Source organism: Trichoplusia ni, chromosome 21, assembly GCF_003590095.1.
Source record: "Trichoplusia ni isolate ovarian cell line Hi5 chromosome 21, tn1, whole genome shotgun sequence".
Taxonomy (NCBI): Eukaryota; Metazoa; Arthropoda; class Insecta; order Lepidoptera; family Noctuidae; genus Trichoplusia; species Trichoplusia ni.
Genome location: NC_039498.1, coordinates 5,918,981 through 5,931,605, shown reverse-complemented (window position 1 = coordinate 5,931,605; position 12,625 = coordinate 5,918,981). Strand labels below are relative to the sequence as shown.

The window sequence follows — 12,625 nt, the reverse complement described above, 5'->3', positions numbered from 1 at the left end:
ACGTGACAGAACCTTAAGGACTGTCCCGTACTACGTGACGGATACGTGACGAACGTGAATACGTGTTTTGTAGCTAGTGGTAGTGCTAAAAAGGTTTCAGATATTTATTTAGTTATAGCTGGTTTTCAGGACATTTTCATTTTCAGGTCATTTTTTATCGGCTCCCATAGTAAGTATATTATCCCACATAGTATTTCTATCCTTGTAGAGGTGGTTTCATAAACATTTTCCGTTTTAAAATGCAGTATTTAGCTATTATATGTTGCGAATAATAGTAACAATTATAACGAATCGCTTATGTAAAAAGGAAATTTTGTTTCAACGTGACTTAGACCTGTCTTTTCCATAAATTCGGTCGTTTTCTACTGACGTTAATGATTCAAGAAATGTCAATTGAATAGAGCTGTTTTTCATGTGTAGGGCGGGTGTGTAGGATTTTTTATCCATTTTAGACTAAGGTCTTTAAGGACAGACTCTGGGTTTTTTTTCGAATCCTTTCAAAGGACTGAGTTATCCTATTGTCGAGGACATCCCATATAGAGTAAATAAGTATTAATCGTATTGTACTTTTTCAAAGCTTTTCTAACTCTACAAATATATTTAAACGACTACCAACTATAAACAGGCTGGCAGGACCTGGATGCGAGAAGCCGAAAATCGATCTCAGTGGCGTGCACTTGGAGAGGCCTATGTCCAGCAGTGGACTGCGATAGGCTGATGATGATGATGACTACCAACTAAAATAAAACCAAAACAAATCCCATTAAAACGAAAATAAATCGAAATCAGTTTCAAACAAAACCCTTTTTCTGTAAAATTCCCAACATATCCAAATTAAATATACCAGGAAGATATAAAATGGACGAACAGACACTTTGTTATTAAAGTTTAAGTTTATTTGTGTGGTGGTCCGATGAAGAAATGTATTAACTGTTTAACGCATTTAAAGATATGTGGACTCTTTCGTTAAAAACTCTTTGTTATTCTAGCTAATATATTTGTTAGATTAAGTTTATGATGTCATTAAAGAAAGGAGGAATTTCTTTATAATTCTGTTTTAAAAATAACTGGTAGAATGAGAGGATTTTAATACTTTTTTTGTAATGGTCATTGGACTGTAAATAATCCCGTTATTGTTTTTCTTTTATTTTAGACTAGCTGTTGCCCGCGACGTCGTCCGCGTGGTTAGAAGATATTTTTCCCCGTTTTTGCCACATTTTCCATTGTATCTTCGCTCCTATTAGTTGCAGCGTGATGTTATATAGCCTAAAATCTTTCTCGATGAATCGTCTATTGAACACAAAAAGATTTTTTCAACTTGAACCAGTAGTTCCTGAGATTAGCGCGTTCAAAAAAACAAACAAACAAACTCTTCAGCTTTATATATTAGTATAGATTATTAGCGATTGTTTTTTGACTTTGCTGATAGCTTAGTTATCTGTTACAAACCTTTATAAGGTTTAACCGTAGCTTTGGCGTGAAAACGAGACAAAAACGACAGACATACACGGATACTTACGCATGATTAAGGACTCCGGTTGGGTCCTAAACTACTCGGGCTACCCTGATAAATACGCGTGAGTAAACCGTTACATCACTTAATAATGAATCATTCTTACGACAGTTACTATTTAAAAAGTTTGGAGATATCTACTAGAAAAACAAATATTACTTATCGGCGTTTTCTCTATACAACAAAATTTCAATTTTTCAGTTTTACAAACAGTATTTAGACACTTTTAAAGAAACAATAGCTACATCAAGGTACACCTATCTCATCACTGGCACAGTCCAACTGACCCACATCCGCCATTTTTCAATCATGCCCACTCTTTGTTACTTTTTTTTCTATGACGAAGGCGCGCATCCATTCTGCCTTTGTACTGCGATCGGCCAGTGACACAGATCTCGGTTTTATGTTGGATTGCCGTCTTTTTTAGGTTAGCTGTCGAGACGGATTTATTGGGGATATTTTGAGGGATTCGTTTGTGTTTCTTGGAGATTGTTTTGCAGACAATATTTTCTGTGGTGATGATAATTAGATTTATTTTTCGTATTGCTTTGTTAGTATTCCGCTGCGGTTACGGTTGCATCTTAAGTAAATAAATAATTCAAATATTTTTAGTCTTTAAAGACGTTCAAAGACTTTTGAGTCAAAAAGCAGTTTCCATCCTCCTAATATTATAAACGCAAAAGTTTGTATATATTAATGTTTGTTCGTCTTTCACGCGAAAACCACTGTTCGAATTTGGGCGAAACTTACACGTACAGAGATAGATTATAACCAGGATCAGCTCATAAGTTTTTATCCCGACTTTAGGTCCTCTTTGGATCCTTTACGAAATGTAGCAAGCGCGCCCGCGGGCTATACCTAGTTTTCTATCTTTCACAGCTTTTAGACGCTCACCATCGCATTCGTGCTATCATCATATGTTACTGACGTCACACTTCTTTAAATATTCTATCTCGATAGCGAAGCTTACTCAGCTGAGTCAGATGTGCATACGTAAATAGCTTAAGTAAAGCTTTTAACACAAGTATATGCAGTAAGGGATATATTATGAAGTTCTATTATAGTTAGAATGGTTTAGTAAGTGAGATGGGTAGGAAGTTAGCGTCCTCCTCTTTTCTACATTGCCGTGCCCTACAGGGTCCATAGTGTACTATACTTATATTATGTAACACCTGTTGAACATATGGAGTGCAATAAAATATTGAGTATTGAGTATTGAACAAAATGTTTCCGCAACATAGGTTATAATGACGTCAGCTTTCTAAACTGCTCTTATTAAAAGAATAGTTGGCTAAGGGTTTCGGACCAATTTGCTATAAAATATCAACTTTGTAAAATTGTTTGCCTATCAAATTTATGACCTAATCAATCGCTGCTTAACTTCGATATTTATTTTCTTTTTATAGCAGCAACACAAATTCGTCATCTGTATAATCTCACATGTCTGGCTTCATGGTTCACGGTTCAGATAAAGCCTTGCGAAAGTTTTTCTGTAAGTTTGTTCGTCTTTCACGTACAAACAGATAGTTAATTATCAGCATTACACATAGGAAAGTTTCCCGATTTTAAGTTCCCACGGGATCATTTTCTAGCTAGTTCCTAATAAATATCAAAAAGAAGAGGTTCACTTTCTAAGTTAAATTACAACCTACCAACCTAATTGAATGAAAACTTTCACCTTTATACATCATAAAGATTTTACAAGGCTGAAGCCAGGCAAAAGTTTTCATAATAAGCCCCCGAGCTATGAATAGTTCACGACTTGTCAAAGTTTGTGGCAAATAGCGTAACTTTAAGACCACTTTACCATTGATAAGGTTGGAGGTCTACCACGATCTATTGAAGTTATTATTATTGTAATAGGTTATTTGATTAAAAAAAAAACTATTTAATTCGTCTAATAAATATCTAGAAAATATTGAATTTTCTATTTTATTTCGTAAACAAAAAATCAAGGGGATACGGTGATTTAAAATCTCGTGTGATGTCATTTACCAGTACTAGCAAGTGATGTCACTAGCCCCCTTCATTGTATGAAGTGCTTATAATCTTGCTTAATTTTTAATCTATACTAATAAATAAAGCTGAAGAGTTTGTTTGTTTGTTTGTTTGAACGCTCTAATCTTAGAAACTACTGATTCAAATTGAAAAAATCTTTTTGTGTTCAATGGATCATTCATCGAGGAAGGTTTTAGGCTATAAACCATCACGCTGCGACTAATAGGAGCGAAGATACAATGGAAAATGTGGAAAAAAACAGGGTAGATATAAACCATAACTTTTATCTTCCAACCACGCGGACGAAATCGGGGGCAACAGCTAGTGATGTGATAAAATGGAAGATACTTATTCATTATTTTTTGGATATCTGTCTTACGGACTAAACCGGTTTATATTATTAGATTTAGTTAAATACCCTATTGTAGGAAAGAGGTGGAAGAGAGAGCACTAAGCCGTGTACTTTACTATCTCAGTTCCACAATTTCGAATACTACTGGTACTTTTGGTACCAATAGGGTGAAAGTTTGAAGGGCAAGTTCTAAGTAATAGACTTCTTAAATATGAAAGTTTTGTAGAAATAGAAGTTTTGAGATGAATTAGAAATTTCGTGACTGTGATTTGGTTTGGAAGTTTCAAAGGGTATACATATAATTATTTATAGATATGTGTGTGTTGTTATCATTATTAGAATAAAAATAATTACCCTCTAAAAATTCAGAATTCGCTTCGTAATTGCTCATTTTTTTATAAATAACTTAATAAAGCCAGTTTAACGCACGGGTTACGAGGAGTCTTTAAAATATTAACACAGCAAGGAACTATTTTAAGAAAAGAAAATCAATTTTACCGCTTAAAAACAAACTATACCTAAATTTAAAGCGCTCAATTACTATTAACAAATCTTCGTACATTTTAAACTAAAAAAACCTCAAGAAATACACATACCATACCCCACCCCCACAAGAACTCCAAAAATACATCGTTATCACACAAAGTATACTAATTTCATACTCCCCTCGTCTACAAAGTTAGGACGTTGCCGACATGGTTTTTCTGATAGGGATGCCTTTGGAAGCAAGGCGATAGTCAACTTGATATCTTCAAAGAATTTACCAACAGCAGTAGTGGGGATGCGTTTGTGGGTCTATAGCTATCAAATAGAAGAAAGATTTAGGAAATATTAAGAAATCATAAATATTTACGGCTATATTTTAGGTTAAAATGTAAATATAACAAAGTCGTAGAAACCTTGTGGTTCCATCTACTGATTTGTTTGCATGGATGTGGAGTTTCAATCCCAACTCTTATTGAATAGACCATTCATCGAAGAAGTTTTTAGGATATATATGTATATATAACATCACGCTGCAACTAATAGAAGCGAAGATACAATGGAAAATGTGGCAAAAACGAGGAAATTATTCAAGAATTCCTAACTTACATCTTCTATATCACGCGGACGAAGTCGGGGGCAACAGCTAGTTAATAAATATAAGGAGACTAGGTGTTATAACGATTTTATAAACTTAAATAATGTGTGCCTATTACAATCTTAACTTATCAGTGGTAGTAACTACAACGTCTACAACAACCATAGAAAAAAATATAGATGAAATAAGTACCTCCTCCTTCCGAAGTCTGGTTGAAAAGAAGGCTTATTTCATAACTTACCTCTGCGGTAAACTTATTATTATTCAACCTTATATCAGGAGGGACGTTGCCCTGACGTCGACTCAACCCCTCTTCACATAGTTTAGGAAGTTCAACCGAAAGTATTCCTCTTGTGTCAAGTATTTTTATCGAAAAAGTTCGAATGAAAACCATCCCTTTGAGGACGGTTGTTTTAAGATCGATATTTTTAGGCGTCTTTAGAGGATCCAGGACTATCAAACAGTTTTTGGTTTTGATTGCACGGATAGCAGAGTGGTATCGCCAATATCCAAACTCACTGTACGCGACGTGTCGTGGTTTCGATCCCCGTGTAGCAGAAGCATTTTTGTGATCCACAAACGCTGATCAATCTCAGTCTGGTTGTCTTTGTGCATGTGACTTGTATTTTTGTGAAACCGCCCTGCGATACAAGGTTTAAATTCTTAACTATGATAGTCGTTTAAAAATATGGAAGAATGGAATATGATTGATCATTATAAAATAAATTTGCGTAGTAATAAGTTAGTGGAAGCAATGATAGCCTCGTGTTATGACCGTTGGAATGCCGAGTCAAAGCTCGTAAATTCATATCCCGGTACGTCTAGGTGCCATTGTCTTTTTAAATGTATATGCTTATTCATCATCATCATCATCCACAGCCTTTATCCTCCCACTGCTGGGCATAGGCCTCCCCTTTTTCGTGCTAATTTCTACGGTCCTGTGCTAGCCTCATCCAGATTCGACCCGAAATAATTTGCTTATTACAAAGTAATTAATTAGCACTCGCTAAAAAAGGTAAATGAAAAAATCTTGAAGGATTACGAACACTAAATTAGGCACATTGGATAGTTTTTATCCCGATTTTATGTCCCCTCGAGATCATTCTCGATATATAAGGGCCCGTGGGCATCAGCTAATGTTTAATATTATTTATAGCCTTTTTAGAAACACATCATCATCATAATCAGCCCATATTCATCCACTGCTGGACATAGACCTCCCCAATCACACGCCATCGAGATCTATCTTCGGCTGGTCGCATCCAGCTACTGCCAGCGATCTTGCGCCAACATCAACACCATTTTAAAACACAATTCACCTTAAAACAACCAAAAACATAAGAAACTCATTATGAATCATAATACAACAGCCGTTCTATCGCTCGCCACTTGCTAATTGACCCCGTTACTGTGCCGACTCAGCTCGTCCACTCAGAGAGTCTGCAATCAGCTGATGGAGATAGAACATGTCATGTGTTTTAGTTATTACGTCGATGGACTAGTAATATGACGGCTTGGTGGTCTTGTGGACACAACCACAAGTCCACCAAGCCGTGTGGGTTTTTATGCACTAGGTCCGGGTTCGATCCTAACGAAATAAAGTTTAAGTGTGACTTTTTCAAAAGTTAAAGCTATTTTCTTAATTTTTATGTGACACTGCCGACGGTGTAGGAAAATATCGTGAGGAAACCTAGATTTCATATATCGGAATCTGTAATAGCTAATCTGCATTGAGATAGCGTGGTGATTAATATTCAAACCTTCCCTATATGGTAACACGCCTGTGTCAAACTTCGGGAGAAATATACAGGTTGATATAATAATCTAATAATATTAAATTCTCGTGTCACGGTGTACTTATTAACTCCTTTTATTTAACTCCTCCGAAACGGCTCGACCGATAACAATAGGTCAACATTTATTTTTCATACTCTTTTTTAACACTCTTTAACTCATTAGTATGGCAAAACAACGTGTACTGGAACAACTAGTAATATTTATAATACATATTTGCTTGTTAAAAAGACTATTAAACTAAAAATGAACACCATTATCTTTAATTTATTTATAACGTTATCAGAAACCGTTTCCCTGTCACCCTGGCGCCGTGGCGTTATAAAAACGGGCTCTAAATGACAGCTAAGGGATCGTTGTGTCAACATAAATGACAAATGTCAGTTCAGGTAGTCGAAGTTTGTTGGTTTTGCAATTAGGATACCGTATGTTAGAAGTACCCAGATGGTATGAGTATTACATTGATTGATATGAATGAATGTTTTTAGTCGCGTATTTATTTATTTCTGTACACTTTGATATTTTGTTCTTAAAGTACTCCCGCAGTTAGGAATCTAATCCTTGGGACGTTTCTTTTTCATTTTTTTTATTTATGAAAAAAAAAAGAAATATAGAGAGAGATGGAAAATGCTACACCGACAAGGTGTCCAGCACTTAAATTGAGATGTTTGTAGTTTTTTGTATGATTTCACAAATAAATAAACACTATAAAATAAAATTCTATACAAAGAACCATTATTTTTTTATTGAATTAGAGAACAGAAAAAAGTGCACATTGTACATTTACGAATATAAATATTTGACTGACACATTAAAATCATAAAATTGTATACATTGAACATTAAATTTCTTACACAATTCTTTTTGTCTCTTATTAACTGAGCATTAATATTTGTCACTTTAATTCATTTTTTTTCTATAACTAATACATTAAGAAACTAGATTAAATAAGTACTTTTACAATTTAGATAACTAACTAGTCACCCAGATACGATCAGGACGATACACTTCGGTCTATAGCATCCGACATTAATTGTGTCGCCTTATTGTGAGCAATGATTTACAGAAGCTACGCGTGCGCATGCGGGCATACAGGACGCCATCGTCGCCATCTTGATTTGATGTTGTAGCACTATGTGGTGGTATGCAGAAGGTTCAATCGCTGGTTAGGGGAAAAATTTGGCTTTAATATTTTGTACTGTTTTTTTTTTTCGTTTTATGTTTTTGTCGAGAGTGCCTCCTTATATATAGGTGGTATATAGTATCTATAGTTAAAAATATATTATCGATTCTATTTATTTAAAACTTTTTATACAAAATATTTACTGAATACTTGCCGACCAGCCAATATCAAACGGTAAGACTGGATTGGATTGGAAAAAATCAATTTTGACTAACAGCTTTTAAAAAATAGCATACAAATAATATTTTATAAAATATAGGAAATAATTCCATATTTATTTGATATCTAGCCAACTGTGTCCCACTGCTGGGCAAAAGCCTCTCTAAAATCCATCCACATTTCTCTAATAAAAATCAAAAGTCGGTTTTGTAGTTACTACATGTCATTTGTCAAGTAAACTTCTGTTATGAGACCGAAAACTATTCAAAGTGATACTTCTGCCCTACTCTGTTTTGTGACTTCATCTATTTGCAAACTACTCAAGTATTAGGGTGCGATGGTTCGACAGATGGACAGTCGATAATAAGAATTAATGTAATCTATGAGGTTTGAGTCCACTTTAATGTAATTTGGGTGTAGTAGTCCGATGTTCGTTTATTGTAGAGATAAAATTATATTTTTGATGGGGGCTCTTGATGGTTTTTTCTGTGTTAACTGAACGTAGTTTTCGTAAATAATTCATGGTTTTATTAAGCAAATAATTATGATTATCTTGTAAGCGTTCGAGAACGGGTTTAATAAATAAAGGCGGACAACATCACATACATTGTTCTGAACCCAAAGTAAGTTGCTAAAGCACTTGTGTTATGGAATTCAGATACAACGAAGGTACCGCAAACACCCAGACCCGAGACAATGTAGAAATGTGAATTTTTACACTGACCCGACCGGGGATCGAACCCGGGACCCCAGTGCTACCGACACCTTGAAACCGGTGCGTACGCCACCCGACCACGGAGGTCGTCTAATAATGTGAATATTAAATTTAGTTCAACGATGTAAGTCATGCATAAATAAACAATTGAGAGAAGTTTATATTTATTACTTTAATTTATAACGATTCTTGAATAAGCCCGAAAAATGTTCGTCGATTATTAAAATATTTTATGAAATAAAATATCGGCGTATATGTTTAAATCAAGCTTGGCTCAGTAATTATTTGAAAGCATTTGTACGTTATTGTTGTTAAAAAAATATTTTTTTTTGGTACCGTTGCTTGTGACATATTTTTGAAAATACATAAATGTTTTCATATTTAAATTTTAAACAAAAAGTATCTCATTTTTTTATTATTAAAATTGCAAAACAAAGCCAAAAAGTCAAAGCAGAAAGTTTTGTATTTTATGAAACATGTCCCAAATGTCTAAAAATGGTTGAATTTGAAAGTGAAATGCATTAAGATGCTGTTCAGAGTCATGTATCTACCCACGGCGCCGTATAAGACAAATGTTATGACTTGTCGAGATTGTAGTGATTTGAAGGTATTTTTGAGACAATGTCGAAAAAAAAATTACAAAAATTTCTTTAACTTGCGAGATTAGGGTATTTGACTAAAAAGCGAATTATTCCGTTACACAGTTTTCCCAAAAATATTGAATACGTTTTTTAATTTTATCGCAGTGAAAGTTAGGTGGATTTCAAGCACTTAAGATAATAGAATGTATGATAGTAGCTAGTAACATCACTTGCTAGTGAAAACCGTACTGGCAAGTGACGTCATGCGAGATTTTAGAATCACTGTATCCACCTTTTTATTTACGAGATAAAAGAAAAGGATCATATCCAATATATCATGTCCATATGTTTGGAAATCTGCTGGATGAACTTAACAGTTTTTTTTCTCAAACACCCGACCGTATATAGAAGTGCAAAACAAAGTCACTTAATTTTGAAATTTCCTCGACAGGTGGCGAGGATCCTCTAGACTTCGGCGTCCGCTTTACCTCAGAGCCCAGCGATGCGGTGATAGCACCAGGCGAGGCAGCGCTGCTGGCTTGTTCTGCGACGTCACGCCGCGCCATACGCCTGGCGTGGAGACACAGCGTGGTGTCACCACCGACCAGGGATCATGGTATAACGGACACGGATAAATATAGGTGAGTCATAGTTAGAATCACACGTTTACAATTCTTTCTTTAAGATAAGCATGGGTAGCCGAGTGATGTAAGTCATCAGAACGAACGTATTGAGCACGAGGTGTAGCGGTTTCCGTCTTCGAGTAGTACAATTTGTGTGATCCACGAATTGTTCTGAGTTGTTCGTGTCTTGAGCATGTGACTTGAATTAGAGACAAGCATGTAATTGCTTCGTGCAGTTGTCTTTTTAAGGAATATATAAATCTGGTTGACAATCTACTGTAGAGGGAGGGATGTCCCTACCCTAGTAGAAGAATCTTGATCTGGAAATAAATAGCTAAAAGACTGGTTTGGTCTACTTGAAGATCCTTAGTTTCAGTTCCATATACCCATTTTATTAAGACTAACATGTCTTGTTTTTTAAGAGGAGAAAAATTGTATCGTTAATTATCACAGACATTCAACTTACATCCACAAACTCAAAACAAATCGTTTTTGTCTCACACAAAAGCTTGTCTTACGCGGGGCTCACCCAAGACTCTTCGTGCATAATGGCTGTGGCTGTGCCTTATACCACTCGGCAACCCTGTATCCTTCGTAAACATATCCAAAACAACATTTCATAACTTGTTTCCACAGAAAACAGCTCCCCAATGGCTCTCTATCGATCACGGAGATGTCAGCATCGCTGGCTGGGCAGTACCAGTGCGTGGCCACTGTGGACGGCGTCGGGACTATACTGTCGAGAGTGGCGACGGTGTTTTTGGCCGGTGAGTACTATTTGTCACTTCTAAATCCAATCATTATAGGTCTGACTGATGTATTGACTGGGCTATTAGAGTTGAGGTCTAGTATTTTTTACCAACTAAAGAGTTGACTTCTGAATGATTGTCACCAGGCTCTATCTTATGAACCGTGATAGGTAGACTGTTGGAAGTTCAGTTGGAATTTTCAGAGATGATGATTTTTTTACGATTGTTATCTACGGCGTCGCCATAGGCGGTCTAGGAAACGTCGGCTTTGATCTAGGAGCTTACTGCGTGGGCTAGTTGCATGTGGCCCAGAACAGAGAATCGTGGAAGGATTTGGGAGAGGCCTTTGCGCAGCCCGCAGTGTGCTAAAGAAAGAAAAGAAACTGTAAAAACAATAAAAAAAAATGTCGAATGGCAAGTTATGTTTTTAAGTTAGTTCTCCTTAATCGTATTAGTACAGCGTGGCACGGCCACCCGCCAGATGGACCGACGACCTGGTGAAAGCCGCTGGGTCTCGTTGGGCGCTGGTAGCAATGCACCGGTCGCGCTGGAGAACGTATGGAGAGGCCTATGTCCAACAGTGGACAGCTATAGGCTGAGATGACGATCAGTACAGATTCTTTAGTGTCTACTTGACCAGTTTACTTTTCTAATAAACATTTTCCATAATTTTCAGAGGTCCCCGACGTCGCCGGCGGGCCCCGCTCGGTGCTGGGCGCGGCGGGGGGCGCGGCCCTGCTCGCGTGCGGTGTCCGCGCGCCCCCGCGCCTCGCGCTGCGCCTACACACGGCCGCGCCGCCCGACCGACGTGTGTACGGCGCGACGAGACTTCATAATGCGCCTCCTATGCTTAAGTTGAATGTGAGTTGTGCTTAAATTCTTTTGTGATGTAATTTGTATAAAGATATGGTGGTCTTTTCTCCTGAGCGCATTGAAATTCGCTTTTTCAACGATTCCACACCCCGTGTAAGTTGGTGCGAATTGGCGATTTTTCAATCCAATATTTGTAATCTAGGTCTCCTTACGATGTTTCTCAGTGATTTGATTGAGGAAGTACATGTAACTGTGAAAACGTCACATTGGTACTTCACCTGCGTTGGGATCGAACCAGCAGACCGTCATTTTCTTCATAGACACTGATGTTGAATATTTTACCCAGGTGACCTGGCTGAAGAACGGTTCCCCGATGCGTGTGGACAGCGCTCGCATGTCGCTGACGCCGAGCGGCGCGCTCGAGATCGAACCACTCCGACACCACGACAGCGCGCGCTACGCCTGCAGGGTCGCGCTCGCCAACGACCCGCAGATCTTCAAGTAAGTCTTGTAACTATAACAGGATAGAGGTCCTTTTTTGGATGGGAAATCATCAAATGACGCTTCCCGCTTTGGATTGAGCAAAAAGGAGTGTCACTTTTACTGACTGAAACGCACGGGGTGCTACGATAACCCTTTCGAAAAATCCTCTAAAACAGCCCTATTTATGTACATGATAATTTGTAACCGCTTTCCTATATTAAACGACCAGTAAACCTGAGAATTTTTCCTCATGATATTTTTCGCATTTTTAATATTAGTGTGTTGTACTTTTACAGAACCAGTGAAGAGACGGAGCTACGTGTAAGCGCGGAGACACCGAACGTGGAATCTCCACCTCGGTTCATAGCCACTCCACAACCCGTCACCGTCATGGAAGGTAAGAGATACAACCATCATCATCGACATCCTATTCCTAACTATGTTGGTGTCGGCTTTTAGTTTAACCGGATTCAGCTAAGTACCAGTGTTTTGCTAGGAGCGACTGCCTATCTGACCTCCTCAACCCAGTTACCTGGGCAACACGATACCCCTTACTCAGACTTTCTAGCTTCTTACTCTCA

The 12,625-nt window shown here is 37.3% G+C and overlaps 1 protein-coding gene across 1 annotated transcript in view; it reads left to right on the top strand.

The window, feature by feature from the left end:
• The window catches only part of LOC113504177 (neogenin-like), a 191,824-nt gene that overhangs the window by 167,110 nt on the left and 12,089 nt on the right, over positions 1-12,625 (top strand). The window contains exons 2-6 of the mRNA XM_026886345.1: positions 9,828-10,017; positions 10,636-10,766; positions 11,425-11,609; positions 11,908-12,062; positions 12,341-12,441. Coding sequence (XP_026742146.1) covers positions 9,828-10,017; positions 10,636-10,766; positions 11,425-11,609; positions 11,908-12,062; positions 12,341-12,441 — 762 coding nt within the window. The remainder of the gene's footprint in view (positions 1-9,827; positions 10,018-10,635; positions 10,767-11,424; positions 11,610-11,907; positions 12,063-12,340; positions 12,442-12,625) is intronic.